This window comes from Hydractinia symbiolongicarpus, chromosome 12 (assembly GCF_029227915.1).
Source record: "Hydractinia symbiolongicarpus strain clone_291-10 chromosome 12, HSymV2.1, whole genome shotgun sequence".
Lineage (NCBI taxonomy): Eukaryota > Metazoa > Cnidaria > Hydrozoa > Anthoathecata > Hydractiniidae > Hydractinia > Hydractinia symbiolongicarpus.
In genome coordinates, this window is record NC_079886.1 from 19,882,349 (window position 1) to 19,902,336 (window position 19,988).

At 34.6% G+C, this 19,988-nt stretch overlaps 2 protein-coding genes across 2 annotated transcripts; one reads left to right on the forward strand and one right to left on the reverse strand.

Annotated features, from left to right (window-relative positions):
- Nucleotides 1-794: 794 nt before the first annotated feature.
- Nucleotides 795-3,466, reverse strand: LOC130621354 (uncharacterized). The gene has a single exon (XM_057436645.1). The coding sequence runs from the start codon at nt 3,231-3,233 to the stop codon at nt 795-797; it is 2,439 nt and encodes an 812-aa protein (XP_057292628.1). The 5' UTR covers nt 3,234-3,466.
- A 13,462-nt stretch (nt 3,467-16,928) lies between these two features.
- On the forward strand, nt 16,929-19,230 carry LOC130622621 (heparanase-like). Its single transcript, XM_057438104.1, has one exon. The coding sequence runs from the start codon at nt 17,505-17,507 to the stop codon at nt 19,086-19,088; it is 1,584 nt and encodes a 527-aa protein (XP_057294087.1). The 5' UTR covers nt 16,929-17,504; the 3' UTR covers nt 19,089-19,230.
- Nucleotides 19,231-19,988: the final 758 nt, after the last annotated feature.

Genomic DNA, 19,988 nt, shown 5'->3' on the forward strand with positions numbered 1-19,988 from the left:
TTAAATGTGTTTTTTTCTTAAAAATAAATTGTTAAGATATTTTCACAGTGTGAAGGTAAAAAGAACAACAGAGAAGCTCGAAAAGCAACTTTTCGATATAAATTCAGAACTAGACCCTAAAAAGCCAAACCCAGACACTATTTTAGTACTCAATTGGAGTAGATTTAAATGGTGTGATTTTTTGCGATAAGCTTTAAATGCCTGTACCTTTTAGACTCGAGAGTTGGCAACTCAAAAAATGTGTTCGATAATTTTTTATGTTTTCCCAGTTTATTATTTTATGACAACAATAACACTATTCGATAGGAAATTTATGTGGCTATCAGAAAATATATACTTTTATTTCGCAGTTTAGGAAATATAGACACTCTTCTCAACATGGGTAATATGTTTCATGTATCCTTAATATAAAAATTATCTACGGCATAATTGAAAAATAAATGATATACACTAATATAATAATCTATATACTAATCTGCAATAAATACTTTTGGAACAATTTTACTAATTAGCCCTTTTGGTCATTTATTAAACAGACTTTATTATCCCGATAATGCAACAAGTAAATTTTAGATATACCATTAAAGTTTGCTAAATAGTGAATTTTAATTACTTTAACCAAAGTCACAAAATGTCAATAGTAAAACTAACAAACAAAAAACACCTTCTCAATTTACTCCAAAAAAAGTAGGAACACAGTATTATTAAGCATACTCTCTTTCTTCTAACATTTTTAAACTATTATCTTAACATTTTATATACAACATAACAAAAAAGTTGTAGATTATTATATACTATTTGGTGCATAGAATGTAGTGATGAGGAGGCATAAACATTTCCTCCAAATGATAAATACCCAGAGGGTGGTAATCATGAAAATCATCAACCCTGACTAACGCATACACATCAGGAATTCTTTTCATGGAAAATGAATTGACATGTTTAGCAAAAGATAATACTTCCAACTTGTTGCACATAAGATAGGGTATATCATGTACAATAAAAACAGATATAATCTCACCAAATTCGACCTTGCCAGCAAAACATGATAAAACTACAGCATCTCCACTGTAGTATTTTTGGCCCTGATGAGTAACGCCACGCGCCTCACTGATAGACTCACCAAAAATCGAACACTTTTTATTTATTAAATCAAAAAACTTCTCTGGTAACGAGGACACCAGAACTTCCTTTAATCCAACGACTTCTATAGCTGATGAAAAATAAAAATCTTCTTTATGTTCTAAATACATCAGCATTTGGTGGTGTACAGCCATAGATTTGCATAAATTTATTGTATTTCGTGATGCAGCTACACAAGACTTCAAGTAGCCATTCTTTGATTCGAACCGCAACGTCTTCACAAGAGGACCAAATAGACGAATATTCATTGGATAGTGAGTGATAAAATGTGCTTTAGGTTTGATTGAGTCATCTGGAAATATTGTAAGAAATGTTTCGAAAAAAAATTTGATTTCTTCCTCAAGTTTACATAACTCTTCCTCATTAAAAGATGGTGCACACAGCCTTTCAACTATATCTAGAAAATGAATGAAGCACATCCATGCAGCATTATCATGATCTATATCATTGCCAATCATTAATGGAAACAAGCGAAGCAAGTTCCACATTTCACATGCTGTTTGTTTAAATCTTAATTGGGTTAAAGGTCGATCTGCATATGGAAATTCATTTATCTTTTTGTTGATGTGTGGTATTGTTAACAATTTATCTTTCAAAAAAATAACAACCAGCATTGAAACAAAATCCACAGCAAAACCCTCAAAAATATCATGTGCAATATCTCCAGGACAACCAGTAGTTATATGAAAATATTTTAACTGGTTCAGAACTGACCTTTCCTTGATACCATACAATTTTGTCAGTTCTGGATTTTTTTCTACTTCCAGTACTTGTGCATCGTATGCCTCCTTGGTTCTCAAAATATCATGGCAAGTCATATCACAAATTCTTGACTTCACACGATTACATACGCGACAAAATCTTTCCACAGTGGAAAAGTTCTGATAATATCCGCCAATAGCATGGGCAGCAAGGTTATCTGCTACAAGCATCGAAAGAGATCCAAAAAACTTTATCAAAGATTGATCAAATTCAATCTCAATTCCAAATTCTTCTAACTTCTTGATGTCTTCAATGCAGGGATTTAATACTGTCTTATATCCATATTTTTTTACTAACGATGCATTACACAACAAAGCTAGCTGAATGTCTTTCAATCTTGATCGGTGCTCTGGTTTTAAATTTCCCAATATAAAATAAAATCCTGAAACTTTACATTTATGTGTTTTATTCCCAAGAGGGTTGGCAACTTGGAAATCATCATGATATAAGACTATTTGTAGTGCATTTGGCTTATGAGAAAATAGGGAATTAGCTTGATGCAATGATCCATCAGAAAAGCGATTCAATCTTCCATTCTGACATTCCACTGTCACCGGCTGTAAAACTTCACCCAACACATCTTCATGGCATAACATACTTTTCAATGTCTCGAAAATGGGGACATATTGCATGGTTTCTTTTGAACCACTGTCACTGTAACCAAGAAAAACTTCACTGGGGGCCACATACTCAGGCTTTTTTGCAACAAAATTAGTCAAGACTGTCCCATTTCGGAATCTATCAAGCGATTTTTTGAAAGGACTTTCACAATCAAGAAATATTTTTGTCTCTTCATGAATTAAGGGTCCAGGATTATCATATAGTGAATTAACAATTTGCTTTTTGTGCACTTCTCTATCAATGCAAAGAATATTGCACACTTTTTCACAAATGAATGAAACAGCGTTTTGAGTTACATAATACCTTTCTCTGAGTTCGACTAGTATATCAGCAATGATTGAATCGAAATCAAGTGACAGTGGTGAACATTCAGATACATCATCAAAACAGGTATCCTCCAATTCAACCTCATTAGCATCTTTTTTGATGAGTGTCTCATAATTTACATCATCTTCAGTCTGCTTTGAAGTACCCACTGCTTCAGGAAAATCAGTTGTATACCTTTTCATATGATTAAGGTAAAAGTTTCCATGTTTTAATTTCAGATGTCTCAGAAAACTTTTCTCATTTCTGAATTTTTTTATGCAACTGGAAACGCCACAAACAACAGCAAACTTTTGAGATAATGAATGGAAATCCCACATATGTTTAATAAGCCACTTAAAACAAACTGAAGTGTGCTCACAAAATTGACAATTGTATTTCATTTTTCTGTTTGCTTCTATAAAACATAATATTTTTCAGTTTCAAAATTACAAAAACATATATATATATATACTTTTTGATTGTAGTAAAGCACACAAAAATGTTGTATTTATATCTTGCTTGGAAACCTACGAGAACTCATAAAAACACAGAATTTATGTCAAAGAATAATATAACGAAGCCCTATGTTCAATGATATTTTGTTCAAAATAGCATCTTTCTAAGTAATTACATTGCCTAATTTATCACAAATGTTTTACTTGTTTTTTATTGGTAATTATTTAGGACATTAATTATTAAACACTGGTGGCCTCCTTCAGAATAGTCTTTGACTAATAGGTGTCTCCTATCAATTAGTCATTTTTGTAACAAAATATTTATTATTATTTATTTATTTATTTAGTTTTACATTGTACCTGACTTATTGATAAATAAATATTACTACTACTACACTACTAGCTAGAGCTAGCTATAGGTATGAAAAAATTCCACCAGGAGAACCTAGCTAGCTAATATCAAAACAAGTGACAAGGGGGAATAAAACATGCAATAACTTTGTACGCAACTTATAAAAGATATGCCCATGCAATACAGATGTTTAAAAAATACTAAAGTAATTAAAATAATAATTATCCAAATCCATACCAAAAGGATTGAGCTTCCGATCAACAAATCTACAAAACTGCTCTAACAAATTTGCAACATCGTCCCCAGGACCTGTTAGGCTTTTTTATTTGAACAGCCTTGTTCAGGCCGTCTAAATATGAAAAGCCTATCAGGTCCTGGGGACGAGGTTGACATTTTTGCAGAAAAATCCTGGCAAAATTTGATTATTGTTTTGTCTCGCTTATTTTGATCTATCTTTGCAATCAATCAAAACTATATTGGGAAACGAGTTGTCACATGCTAATTTCATCCAATGAATAGCGTGCGCCATTGTTCGAATTACCGGGAAAACTTCATCCCCGGCCCTTTTTCTTTCAGTGCACAAGAAATGGCCCCAGTGTTATTTTGAGAGTATCTTGAGGCCAAACGCTCACAAGTTAGTGCGGAAATTTTATAAACGCCCGATATCAATATATATGTACTGATATATGTATACTAACGGAGAACTGGGTGAGAGTATTGGACGAAGTTTCAACCAAACATCACGTTCAGATGGTTAAATGGGCATTTTTAATTTTCAAAATTCGCAGTTAACCCTTGTGATGCGGCCTGTTTGTGGAATGACCCTTTTTTTTCAGTGAACAAATAAATTAGCTTCGCAAAACTTGAGCTGCGGTTATGGTCGTAGCGGCCTACTGGGCGAGGGGGGCGCATGTCCCCTCCAAAATTTTTGTCGACCATGGTTAAGATTTGATAGATTTATGCTATGCTTTTTTACCAATCTAGGAGGTTAAAATCCCAAATCCCCCCCCCCAAAAAAATAAATAAATAAATAAATAATAATAAAATAAAATTTCAGCTTTCTATGACTAACTTTATTGACTATCTAATGTAGTCAAAATGACTACGTTGAAGGGAGTCATTTTTTCTCAACGTGCAGTGACTACGTTAAGATAGTCACAATACCACTTTTTGACTATCATAGGTCGTATTTCAGTAATGACTACCTGAACCTAGTCAGTATGACTCAATGAAATTTCTCAGATGATGGATTTATTCGATGTCATAACCCCTAATCTATATTAGGGTTTGCCGAGATTTGTAGCAAGAGCAAACTGTACAAATTTACAAACTTTGATTCCTCATCAATAGGGATTATGCGAAGTTCATCACACCCTAAAGCTAAGCCCTTACTCCAAAAGTTTGACAAAACATAGTAAAGGTGTAATAGAATGCACTGCACCCATCCATAGATTCCAGGCACAAGTATCAGCCTCTCTGATCAGCTTATTATCAGATATTTATGCAGCGAGACACATACTGCTACAAGTAGATGTCAATGTACCTTCAGAAATAGCAAGAACAAGTGAAGAAGCTCTTGCCACAATCTGGAAGGTAGACATACAAAGAGCCTTGTAAGAAGTGATATCTCTGTCACTGACCATAGAGAACAAAGACCCTCATGGTCCGTTACAGTAAGCAAAACGATGTCATTTTTCCAGAGATTCTCCGTCTCCTTTTGATCTAGAACTAACTGGACTGAATAGGAAAACAACCATAGTGACAAAAAATGGCAAAAGTATTGAGTATAACGTAACACCTTAAACGCAAATGAACTGCAGACTACAATGTACTTGTCGTATGAAGAGACCTCTACTTTTGCCAAAGTTTAAACGCAAAATCTTATCAAAAAGGTACGATACGGGTGCTAAAGATAAAGATGTGAAGTTAAAGTTTGGTATAGGCATATTCGCCGCCTACAAGAATACCTTTTGTATCCCTCTAGGGAGAATGGTCAAGCTTACTAGAAAACCGTCTTTCTATCAATCAGGGAAGTATGATGGGTTGAATATCGCTTTCCATTTGTGCCGTATCGGCATGTGATCAAAGATTCAGCTGCTCCAGTTTCAACAGCTGTCAGAACTGCTGACGAAGTCTATAAAATTAACAATATTTCTCTGAGTTTGACCGAGGAAAGTTACATTCCTAAGAAGGAAGATGCTAACTGCAAGACTTCTTCTGTTCATAGATCCTAAAAAGTGAAAATATACTCAAGCGTTTTACAACATAAAACCGATAAAGGTTTTTATCATTGTGAAACAGAGATCTAGTGAACTTCACTTACATGCGAAGCTTTCTAAAGACCATTTCGATCAAATATTGTTTCTACAGTGACAATAGCACGAGAGACGGCGATGTATAACAAAATGAGAAAAAAGCCCTGGGATCGAGGTTGGACAATTCTTAGGAAGAAAACGTAGGGGCAATTGACGAAGTTGTGAATCAAATTGCTTGTTATTCAAAAATTGTAGAAATAACACAAAAAAATCAAATCTGCAAAAAACGACACAACAAGAATTACCTGAAAATATTCCAAGAGCGATGGTATTTGCAAATGTATAAACAAATCTGGGGGTAGTCAAGTCTATAAGCACAAGAAACAAAGATTTCTGTGCAAATAGACAAAAAGGAAGAGGTATCTACGAGCATACGTTAATAACTCTGAGCATAGGAAACAAGGGAAGTAACTTAGTACTACGAAGTACCTTGCAATATCATTCTGTTACGGGAGCCTATTAATGCAAAATCCATTCAAAAGATGTCATGAAAGAAATATGGTTCAACTTGGTTTATAGATCATAAAGTAACAAACAAAGTATCGAGATAATCGCGAAAATCACTAAATTTCCCTTATGAGTATGCATTCGTACGTTATTCCGCACAGTTTATTATGGAGTATGCAGAGCAAGTTAAACTGATTCATTTTATTTCGCTTTCCTATGTTAAAATGAGAGTAATAAATATTTTAGATTCTTAAGTATGTCGGAAAAAGTAACTGACAAGAAAGCCAGTGTACTAAGTTTTTGCAAAAAAAAATTTCTAGTAGCGCTTTGAACATTGTTTCAACCCCTCTTTTACCAACCCACAATTAAGTACTTCTTTTCTTCTGGAGATTATATAAACAGTTTGCGTGCAGTTCTTCCCAGCGAAAAAAATATATATATATCATCTTAAGAGAATCTTCATCAAGTTTTGCTGGGGACCTTATTAGCCTTAGGGTCTTCTAGCCGACTAGGACATACATAAAGACCCTAGACTTAAGTCTACCACTGTTTCTCGAAACCAGTCAATAATCTCTTCTCTCGCGGGTGGTCATTTTAACGTAACCATCTCAAAAAAAGCCTAAATCTGCTTGATTTTGTATGCGCTGTTGTTCCTGCTGAGACGTTAGGTAATAAACTGATGCGCGTAGCTGCTGCGTGGTAGTTATGTGTACTATATGCACTGGAGTTAACTACTGTTGACAGTGTGTTTTGTCTGCTTCAGTTCTTCCTTCTTTTTCTTCATCGGTGCTGCTAACTTGTGACTTGTGCTGGTCTCCCAGCAAATTGAAGACTTCTTTCTACTACATGTTTCGAAAAAGTTTATATTTTCGAGGCAAATTTAACGAGCACGTTTCAGAAAAACTGAAGACTTGCAAAAAATCAGTAAACGAGGTAAAGCAAGGTTCCCTGAGGCGCTAATTAGCATAAACTAACGCTAAAAAATAGTGCTTACTAGCGCCCAGCATTAAAACTACCTGTCTTGAAGCTAGCGCTGCTAAATGGACTCAGAAGAAATATACGGAAATGTATAAGAATTGTATATTCTTTAGATGTGTCCGCATGTCTCCACTAAGATGTGAGCATTTGCCTCGACTAGTAGTTCCTCTTGTTGAAAAGAATACAACCAAATAAAGAATACCTATTTTTGCGTTAAAAATTAGAGTTGTAATTGAGATATTTAGCGATAGGTGAATCCTAGCAATCATTGAGTTTTTCCTTTCGAATTGAAAAATCCACAATGAGTATAATTATTTCCAAAAAGGCTGTAGTAAATTACAGTGTCCCTAAAGATCCAGTCTAAAAAATACTGACGTCAAAAAAAGAATGGTACCTAATTTCAAGAGGATTTAAAATAAATTGTAATTTTCCTCACTGTATAGGAGCAATTGACTGCAAATATATTTGCATCAAATGCCCCAAAATGACAGCATCATGTTAATACAACATTCACTTGCCCATATTGAATCGCCGCTAAGGGAATTGAACCCCGATCTTCCGCACAAATCAGGAGAGTTTTAAAAATTAAGCTACCGAGCTTTATTTACTAAAGCAAAAAATGTTATTTCGAAGAAATCTCAAGCACAATATCATTAAATAGATTTGAAAAAATTAAGAGCTATTCAAACCCCCGGTTTTTTGAGGACAAAACAAGATCAAAGAAGCCGCTGCTACCATTTTGTGTGACCGACAGACATGCGTGAACAGGTATTATAATACAGGGTTAACCCGTGAAAAAATCCACGGGTTCGCCCATCTTTTATTTATTGCAATTCGTGTTTCCGTAACACGACTTTTTTCTCGCGCGCAAACAGACAGACGGAATACGGCTATTATTAAAGAGATTTACATTATAGTCATAACATGACTCGCCCTAACAATTGCTCAGACCGACTATATAAAACCCGACCTATTTTCGACCACCTGCAGAAAAAAGTTTCTGAGTTAAATCCGTCAGTAAAGTTGTGTATTAAGAAAAAAAGGGTTCCATTCAGAGTGAAATCTGTGCTCAAACCCACAGCAACCAAAGAAATGGGGATATAAATTGCGTGTTTTCATTGATGATCTAATTCACAACTTTGAATTCCGTACTGGTGCTATTGATGGTTTCCCAACTTAACTAGATTTGAAAGCATCGGGAAATATAGTACTGATATTGCTGCAGAATATACCCAGACGCACATGAGATAATTTATATTTTGACCGTTAGTACAGAGGTTTTGATCTTGTGACGACTCTTCAAGAACAAGGTAATGCAGCTTGGGTACAGTACGAGCAAATCTACTTCTAAAACACAGGATGCCCTTTGATCAAATCATGAGGAAGAACTATGGACACCAAACTATGACGGCGTATTTGAGGACTATCAAATGGTTTGATAAGCTTGACGTGACACTCTTATCGACATATGAAAGTGTTGACATCTATGCATATCTACTGGTATAACCTATAATAAGTGTATGGGTAGGGTATCCTGTTAGATGTCCTTCTTAGCCTACACAGAATAAGCGTGAGATCGAAAAAGTGACTTTAAGGGCAGAAACTTTCGTGGGCAAAAACCTTTGTGTATAAAAAAAAAAGTTTGCGGTTTCTGGAACAAATTTTGCGAATGAAGTAAAAAGTTATTTTCGCTTGAAAAAACTTTCGCGAATGAGCAAAAAATAGGACATTTTTTAAAATTTTCTAAAGCAAAAAATAGAACTTATTTTTTTCAACTTCTCAATCAGAATCAGTTTCGTCATCAGTTTCTCCATCTTCACCATTTTGCTACCCCTTAACAATTCAAGTTCTTTTACGTGACATCACAAACAGCTAGTAGATGACTGTTATCATCCACCTGCCTGTCATCATTACCCAACATTGGGTCGATGTCACGGAAAGGATAGATGGATGACATCTTGTCTGAGCCGAGCTTAATAGCATCAAAAATTCTGAAACCTTTTCAATCACCATGGATAATGTTTTTTCTTCTGTAGTAGTTATGCTTACCTAGCATGTAACCAATGCTAAATCAAGGCTTATATTGAGCCTGAAAAAAACAAAGCCATTGGCAAACCCCAGTCGTGAATACTCCACCTGTTTCAGCGGGAAATATAAAAAAAAGAGAAAAAAGCTGAAGATATTAGCGAAATTTTTAGCATTAGCATACAGTTAACTCGAACTTTTATTAGCTGGAACTGTTTTCTACGGTCCCTTGGACATTTCTTAATACTTTCTTATAAAAACTACTCGTTAACTCGATCATTTGTCTTCTCGAACCATTTTTGGTTCCCCCTCAGGTTAATTTCTTCGGATAACTCGATCTTTTTAGTGACTAAGTAGAAAATAAATGTTCGAAAAATGAATACTGGTATGTAATGTAATGAAATTTTGAAAAACCTGTTCTTACATGGTTCTCATAAATTTTCCTTTTGGTTGCAATATGATCAAAGAGAAGGCTTTTCAATTTGCTGAAAGTTTTGATCTTGCAAATTTTAAGGCGTCAGATGGATGGCTGGAGAAGTAGAAAAAAAGATTAGAAAATAAATACATTCTTGCACGTAACAAAAAGTTATTTTTTAACACGTTACAGTCCTTTTTTAAAATATAAGTTCTGTTTTTTTTTTAAATGTCCACCAAACACTTTTGTCCTGACAGTTGGATAATGCAAGGCACTTGCATGCCATCGCAATCCAAGATTTACTGCTTTTGCAGTAATAGTGATAACGCATCTTCCATAGGGATTGGCACGTAGAAGATAAAAAAATCGTTTTAGCAGCCTTCTGTTTTCCCTAACGGCAAATGATCAATCAGTTATTTTCCCATTCGTCTTAACATTGACAGCCTTATTGTCCACAGGGTTGTTAAGTTCAATTTTGCCATAAACCTTTTCTTACAGCACTGGTTTCCAAAAACTTTTATAGATGTAGAACCCTTTAACGTAAGAAACGATATTAGTCAAAGTCACAAGTACTAATGAGATACCTTCGGTCTCTTTAATATCTTTTCCCATAAATTCCATCGCGTTCCATTCAATACTGCGCTTACAAAAAACTAAAAACGTCTTCTCAGTAGAGCAGTGGCGTTGTATAAAAAGTTTGAAAGTATATATTCCGAACATATAATATATTTTAAAAATATATTTCGAATCTTTCTTTCACAAGAAGTTTGCATCATGACGAATCGCCTTTCGAACTAAATCTCATTTTTGTCTAGTTTCGAATTCAAGGAACTTCGCTTAAGTCGAACATTCGTTAAGTCAAACTGTTTTTCTGGTGCCTTGGAGGTTCGATTTACCGGGAGTTAACTATAAATAGACTGAAAAAAGAAAATTATTACATACGTATTAAAAATATCAATCCATGTGTCATTGATTTTTGAAAAAACTTTCGCGTTTTTTAAGTAAGCAATAATTTCGCGTGAAAAATTTTTTGTTTTGCTGTTTTGTGATTTAAAACGCAAAAACTTTCGCGAAAAAGAACCAAAAACGCCAAAGCGCAAAACTTTCTGCGCGCGAAATTTTCTGCCCTTAAAGTATACTATAAGTTACTGTTTCACTTTCTTGACATGTTTGTTGTCCAAGAATGGGTTTTACGTCGTCCATTACAGCTAAAAATTAGAATTTAATATTTAGATTAATGAATGCGTAATGCAAATAACCATCTATGCCAAGTGTTGAAAAAGACTTTTAACAAAGCTACAGCATCCCTGCCAACAAAGGCTATTGGTTTAGATGGAGTTTATTATTGGCCGGTGTTTATGTCGGTGAGGATGCTAAAAAAGGACGATTCAAAAATGAGGTGAGGATGCTAAAAAAGGACAAGGCAGAAATCCTTAATGCCAGCAAATAAGAGCTTATTGTGAAAAATGGAAATTAAACTTCACCGCCAAATCTAATTGTTTCAATCAATTCCACACAGAGTAGTTCTGCTTTGACTCCTTATTATTGTTGTGAATACCAAAGTATTAAATTTACTATTATTATTTTGTTCTTTTAAACTTTGATTGCAACAATCTATATGTTTGGAAAATAAGGCTAAACAACGTGACCACCACACTTTTGAAACCGCTAACAATGACTGATCCTGTAAGATATTTTATTAATCAAAGGTAAAAGAAGTCCTTCACCAGTCATATTTCCTTGCACTTATATTTTGTAGATTTTAAGGCACTTTATTAACCATTAGCTTTCTACGATTTTATATCCTTGATTGTATAGTTGTTTTAAAGAAACGAATCCATAAAAGACCCCGAAAATGTTTGCTTATAAAATTGCAAGTTAAATTCAACCATTCACTTTAAATTGTTTCTGCCAACAGTGAGTAAGCATGCCAAACACGGTTACATAACAGACTTGCAAAGTATTTACAAACCTCAATAAAGGACCTTGAAAATGGCTACTGCTATCTGCATAGATCGTCCTCCGGTCGTGTTGCGACCGGCTAGAACTTTATGTTGCTTTCGCCAATTGAATTAGACAGAAACGTCATGGGGCTTATACTAAAAGTAACGTATTATAATCTGTATATGGCTAGTCAATAAGGCCCGTTGAACTTAGTTAGGTAGAAGAACAATGAAAAAATAGATTGTTTTGGGCTTTTTGCGGATGTCAGCGGTGCATATGAGAAAATTTTTTGACGAAATTGAATTCATAGTTACTTCCAATGTATAGAGACTAAGTCGCTGATTAAGAAAATATATAGAAACATGTCATTTTGAAAAACAGTTACAGAGATTTGGGGATTTAAAGGGTTTTTTGATGACGTCATTAACGCGTCTGTTCCAGAACGGGTGGGTTGACCCAAGTTTGGGAAATTGATCTCATTTTGGTCCTAGATGCTCCCATATTACCCACGCATTAGATAACGTTAATTATTTTTACCCGTTTTCCAGTCATTAAGCAAAAAATCCACTTAGGCAGGATAAAAATGACCCGTCCATAAACAAAAAGAAAAAATATTTTAGAAATTTGTGTGCGCATTGCCTCTATTGTGTATAGCCTGAATGGTTAACCAAGAAAATGTGTATGATCATATGCTTATTTAACAATTTTTAACAAATCAGCAAAGATCCGCCAAGTTACTCACGGGGGAGAAGGCGTCAGTTATTTTCACCCATTCCCAAGTTATTTTGCCTCAAAGTTATAACTGCAATGCAATGGCTACTCTAACTTAAAAAATGCTTTTCACGTCGATCTTAACTGCATTAACGTTCTGCTGGAACACCAGAAAACAAATGAGACATAACTTTTTCGGCTGCATCAAAGGAAAATAAAGATATCTCCTTTGCCTGTCAAAGACAGACAGAAGTAACTTAATAATGTAGGCAATTAAATGAACCTCCGCTTTGGTGATAAACAGCATAACGGTATCGCTACTAAGATATCATTTTGTGCTACAAACATATATAAATAGCACGTGGAAAATTTACGGGAATTCGCTTATTACAACATAGTCGATAAAAAATATCGCTTTGTTTTAGTAGCATGAAGATTTCGTACGTGCTTAGCACGATCGGTTTTAGCCGACTTGTAAAATACGGTTATTTCTCTAGAAGTAGATATATCCATTGGCAGTTAATATAGCATAATCTTCAAAACCACAAAAGTCAATCAATCTTTATCTAGGATTATTTGATTATTATTATTCTAATTGTTTTTAAAGTAATTTGCTAATCTCTTATAAACCAACAAATTCAAAAGTAATAAGAAAAAGCCTTGCATTTCATCGTACAACCACGAATATCTTTTCAACTTGCATCCAGTATTGCAAACATTAGTCCGACTGTCCGAGAGAGAAAAATCGGTGCTACAAACACACGAAATATAATTTTGTTTACATTGGTTTCGCGTTGCTTTTATTTAGCACCTCCGCAGAGCTCAACAGCTAGGGTTTTTCACGGGTTAAAAACGGGTTGGTCATGCCATCCAAAAGCAATTAATCTGAAAAGAAAGTTGTAATTCTTATGTTTGGGTAATTGCTTTTGTAATAAGTGGAAAGTAATTAAGAATAATATTTAAAATCCTATGACCTAATGGCGTGAGTTAGAAATTCAGAAAAAAATGGCATGGTGTAAATAAGAATGTTCCCGACAACGAGGAAAATCGATTTAGTTCTTCAAGCGACTTCAACATTCCCCTGGGTCCATGTCATATATATTTATGGTAAATAAACTTTAAAAAATAAACTGCTGGTTTCAAAGTTTCACAATATTACAAAGTTACTGGTTGATATACTGCTTGTTGAAGGGAACCCCATATAGTTTATGTGTTTTCGGGATGCCGTGCAAAAGGAGCATTGTTTAGTAAAGAATGTTGTAGAAGTTTCCCTTAGAAACAGCTAATTCATTTCTTTGCTAAAGACAGCAAAGATATAATCTGTCAGATTATAACCGTGCGTCATCAAATAAACGATCCTTTATTAAAACTGCGCGATATTTGTGTCACAAAATGCAGGATTTAACTGAGAACTGTTTCTGTATACCCAACAGAACTTGAAATTTTTAGCTGTTTTTTGTAGAGTGCCTGTAGGGTATCACCATCTACAGACTGTTGAATTTCTTATAGAACAAGGAATAAGAACCAACACAACAAAAAACAACAAATAGAAAGATAAATAATAATATTGTATAATTTTCAAAATGACTAGAAGCATACAGTAACTTACCTTTTCAACAAGACTGACTATCAAACATCATGTTCGAAGTACAAACATCTCTTTATTGAAATCAAAAAAGGTTAATCTGTATTTTAAGTTTGATGTAAATCCAAACTCATCATTACACTCCTTTTTATCATGTTTGCATCATATTACCAATCAAGTACGGTTAAGAAGGAGGACACAACTTTAGAACCTTGATGATTTCAGTGGTCAGAAGGTAATCCAGCATTGATTAAGTAAAACCACATACAACGAGTTGTACGAAATGATGTGATAACATGAAGCTGTCATGAACGCGTTATGAATACTAAGCAACGGGAAGTGAATGTGTTTTCGTGTAAAGCTTAATTATATACTAATTCCATGAGAAATTTAAGCGTAAGAATGCCAATACTTAATGTCATTTCAAATCGAATCGGATGTTGTTCATAATAATCACGGTCGCCATATCAATATTCTGGAAACTCCCCTCAACTAAGCCAATTTTCATATTTTCTCTGCAACTGAGGGTACGGGGTGAGGGGGAAGGGAGGGATAGTCAAACAAGGGTCACGTAAATTCCTTCCTGCAAATAAACCTTTTTCAACATCCACTGTACAAAATATCTAGTTCGGCAGCAAAAATTAATATCCGGTTTCCGTTCGGCCAATTTTCCGCTTTTGTGGAATTTTCCGCTTAAATTGCATGTGTATATTTGCAACTGTTTCCAAAGCGGAAAAAACGTTAATGTCCAGCGGTAAAATTTCTGGTTCCGCATATCGTTTACGAATTTATTATTGAGAACCACAGAACAAGAAACTTCAATATGGCCGTTTAAAAAAAACGAAACACAGATCAACTGATTATACCTATGGAAACGTTTCTATAGTTATGAGAAACTGTGATCTCATACCATGGATGTTTAGCTGCATTAAGTTAAACTTTTTGCTTAAATTCTTTGCCCTGACACTGCTGACACGGGGGATCAAAGGGAAGAAGTTGTGGTTTTTACCCTTGATTTCTCTAAGAACGGACAAAAAAGGGGTTGAAAAGTGATTTTTACATATCTAGAGACTCAAAAAATTCCTGGCTAGCTACGCAGAGATAATAATAACAAATAATAATAACAAAAAGTAACTTTTCTATATAAAAATATTCTTGGTTTATCCAACTTAAAAAAGGGTCGAAAAGTCAGCCTATCAACTTCAAACGCAGTCATAAAGGACGTCAACAAGCTACCTAAGAATGTAGCTTCTTTAATTGAGCAGATTTCATTTTAAAAACGTAAAACATTACTCACTACAATCATAAAGTTTGGAGGAAAGATCCTTTCTTATGTTTTGAGATATAAATTTCTTTGCTATCACGTAGTGGCGGGATGGTAGCACATTGGAAAATGTGTTTTTGTGGATGCTTACACCCGCAACTTGCAAAAGTGATTTTCTTTCTCAGAAAAAAATTGTTTGTTTACGTTCATCATAGCAAAACAAAGCTCATAAAAATAGCTGTAAGTTATGGCGTCAAGCCAATTATAAAAAACCTGAAAATGAGTTAGTCGACAAAAAATGAGATTAAGAATGAATACTGGACAAATATGTGCATTGTCTCATGACCTAGATTTGACCTGAAAGGAAACATATGAACATTTGTCAACATTCTATAATAACGTTAGCCGTAATGAAGGTCAATGGGTTCCCTAATCTCAAAAGTGATCTAACAATGGTCCACTTTTGGCATCTGTGGCAAGGAAGGGGAAAAGGTGTAACATCCGGATTATTTGCTAAATTTTGTCAATTTTAAACTTAAAGAACTGTTTCACAAGATCTCTAAAGCGTAACTCATCATAGACCATTGTGGAGGAATTTTCATAAAAGAAAAAAAAACTACATAGTTGAATATCCTGCACTGTTGTTGTAAAATTATATAAAAAAAATTGATAAGTTAAAATGATTTTGTTATAGCATCTTTGTCCAAGTGTTAGATAATCTGTGGCAAGAACAAAGTACAAAATTCACACTGAGGTCGCAACAAGGCAAAAGTGTTCAGGTTAAGGAGAAGTTTGAGTAATAGAATGTTGAGTTATAGAGAGTCTACTGTATAAGTAAGTTTGTATATTTCAGAGTTGCAAAGTGATTGAATCTAATACATAGCACAGGAATAGTGAAGAAATTGCCCAGCAAGTGAGAGGTCATAAATTTAAACTACCACTCGAACAGTCAACCTTCAAACAAATTATTCCCTTAACCTTACCTCACAATACCAAATTTTTCCAAGACATGAACAGAATATTTGATTTAAGACATCTGAATAACATAAAGTTATTTGACAAACATGTTTTTCATACAACAATGTTGGCTACAACTGTCGATCATGAATCAAGGCCATTTTAAGCAATCAGATTCAATACCTGACATTCTTAAGCACTCTTTCTCGCACTTACTTAGCTACAGTGTGTTTCAAAGGAAATGCTATTCGTGTGTTTACTTACTATTGACTAATACGATTTAAAGGGTTAAGATTTCTAATGCCAGTATCTGTAAGCGTCTACAAAGAAAATGATTAAGCAACTTTAGAGTAACCTGCAAGAGAATGCGAAAAGAGGGCAACCTCGTCCCAAGGCCTATTTGCTACCCTTTTTGATAGCTCAAGAAGGATACAAAGAGCAAATAATTTAAACACTAATACTAATGAGATTTTCCCCTGAAAGCGCCTTTCATTTAAAAGTGCTCATTTAATCAGTACGATAAATTTAATTATCGTTATTTATGTAATCAAGTAATTCCTATTTTTGATGAGCTATGCATATGAAAGATTTCTGTTTCTTCCCTGTGATAATAATTTGTATTTTTTGCTTGGATAATCTTAAAAAGATGTGTGTATCCATGGATAAAGACATAAGTATTCAATGTTTACAGTTATGAATAGTGTAGATTGTTTTCGTTTTTACATTCAGTTTAAATTCTATTGGAAACACTGAAAACAATGGTGGGAACAGAACCAGACGAGAAAAAGCCGTGCTCGAACTAACACAGCTAACGGATGTTTATATTTATACTTGAAAATTTTTTTGTTCGTACAAAAATATTATCAAGCTGATAATTCTCGAAGTGTGAGGTGACTGAAATCTGTTAAAAATAACACGTCGCCAACGTATCGCACTTTTATTTCTGTTATCGTACGACACGGTATATAAACAAAACGGTCAGTATTTTCGACGTAACAAGTCAAGTGAAACCGCGATTTAGTATTAAGTAATGTGTGTTTTGGGAACAGTTGTCAATCAATCTTGTTACTGTTGATGAAATAAACAAAACAAAACGTTCATAATTATCACAACATTCATCCGATTCTAAGACTTACAACATTTGAATGATACTTGGATTATGTTTCGATAAGAGTGGAAGATACAAAAAACACATACTATTTGTTTCATGATCACGCTTTCAAAATGAAGTCGGTATTAATATTGTTTTTGCTTTTTTCAACTACGTTTGTTGTCCACAGCAGTAAGGCTTGGTTTTTGAAGAATAATATGACTTGCAAGTATTGTCTGAAGAAAATATTTTTAACAAAGTTTCTTTCCAGACTTCCTCATTTCGCCAGCGTGGTTGTAGATGTCGACTTGAATTACAAAAGATGCAAAATTGATGAACGGTTTTTGTCTTTCTCCATTGATACGCTTGAAATGATGAGAAAGTTTCGTTGTGTTCCATTACGCTTGGAGAAGTTTAACAATCTGGCCAAGGCTTTGAAACCTGCATATTTAAGAATTGGAGGCACTCCTCAAGATTATCTTACCATTTCTACAAAAACACGTAAAGAAAACGCGGGAAAAAGTTACCGAAGCAAAAGAGACAAAATCAGGCAAGCGAAAGAGACATATAATTGCACTCCTTATTTCGAAAATTGGAAAAAAATGAAGCCTTACACACTCCCCGTGTTTTATTTTGAAGAAATTGCGAAGTTTGCGTCAAGAAATGGTTTGAAATTAATTTTTGGTTTAAATGAAAAACAAAGAAAATCGCATAACAGATGGAATGCTAAACACGCTCGAAAAATCATCAGATTTGCTGAGAGAAATGGGTACGAAGTGGACTGGGAGTTGGGTAACGAACCAAACCGATATACAAAATATGGCGAGAAGTACGGTGTTACCGGTGAACAACTTGCGATAGATATTTCAAAACTGAGATCGCTAGTTAAAAGGAAAAGCAGTCAAGTATTTGGTCCCGACATTACACAACCTAATTACAAGTCGTTGATGTTCATGGAAGAATTCCTTACAAGCAGACCTCGTGTGGATGCTATCACTTATCATCAGTATTATATGCATCAAACTGCGTCAACTTTAGCGGCTTACTTAGATCCTACCTACCTGAGTAAGCTCAATGAACAAATGGCTTGGCAACGGCGTCTACTTGAAGTCACAAACACAACTTCCCCCTTATGGTTAGGGGAAACTGGGAGTTCCAGTGGTGGAGGAGCTCGTGATCTATCTGATACATACGCGTCTGGTTTTTTATATCTTGGCAAGTTAGGCCTTGCATCAACACATTGTCATAAAGTAGTAATTAGACAAAGTTTTTATGGCGGATATTATGGCATGCTGGATCCAGTTACCCATAATCCTTTGCCAGATTATTGGTCTGCTCTTATATTTAAGAAACTTGTCGGGGATAGGGTGTTGGATACAAACAGAGTGGTGGAGAGTTATTTTCAAGTGTTTGCTTTTTGTTCCAGAGCAAGTCGGTATGATATTGTAGTCATGGCAATTAACTTGAACCTAAACGAAACTATCAGATTCTCCATTCGTGGTTTAGAGAAAAAAGAGGTTGAGGCGTATGTCCTAACTGCGCCAGATAACAATCTTCAATCAAAGATGATATTATTAAATGGAAATATCCTCACTTTGACGAAAGATAACATTATACCAAGTATTAAAGGAGTTAAAGCAAAAACACCTGTATTTCTTCCGCGATCAAGTTACGGATTCTTTGTGTTCAAAAACGTCAACGCTAATGGATGCATGTAGCTATATAAACATATAACCGAACAACGACAACCATGCATTGGGATCATAAAAAAGGATTTTTTGAGAAATTTAATAGGGATTCAAAATGCGTTTAAAAATATGACTAGATCTTCACTTTCTAATACATGCATCTTCCAATAAACGCTTCCTTCTTCCAAATATTCCCTTCCCTATCAGTTTTAATAACTATTCATTTAGGCGCAATGCAGAGTTATTGTATATAGCCTTTATTTAAAAGAGCAGTATTTACATACAGTATTCGCTCGAAAATGATCTTAAAGATGATGAAGGCAAGACAACCTCTACCAAAGCTCTGCAGCTACACATATTACAAAATAAGAAGAGCCCTTAAGGTTGCAAAAATACATTTGCGTCATTGTTCTAGATAAAAAAAATGATTTTCTTTTTTACATATGTACCTTTCGTTTTAATGTGGCTTTATTTCCCGCTTCAGCGCAAAATGTCATTAGCGCATGCGCAATTTGTCAAAATTACCGCTGCTCGAGCCATGAACTCAGTGACAAATTTGAATTCATTCTACTTATAGTGATGTTTTTCTTTCTACAATCCTGTTCAAATTTCTTTGGAAATAGCATTTTGTGGCCATTTCTCAAAATAACTAAATTTATCGTATAACGAATACTTCGCAGCTGAAAGATTTGCTAGGAAAAATGTGTAGGCTGGCTTAGAAATATTAAAAACGCGCCAATCGCAGCTTCTTTGATATGCGCATTGTAGGACAGTTCTAGTAAATCGAGAAAATAGATCTTGCTGACGGCAGCAAGAATCATCACAGTTTGAGCTCAACCAAATACCTGAAGATTCAAGTCTTGACATTGACAGGGGAGTTGTGAACATTAACAAGGTAATTATGACGAGTTCAAACTGCGTGGGTCTCGT

Coding starts and splice junctions, on each gene's coding strand:
- LOC130621354 (XM_057436645.1), bottom strand. CDS start 3,233: ATGAAATACAATTGTCAATTTTGTGAGCACACTTCAGTTTGTTTTAAG.
- LOC130622621 (XM_057438104.1), top strand. CDS start 17,505: ATGAAGTCGGTATTAATATTGTTTTTGCTTTTTTCAACTACGTTTGTT.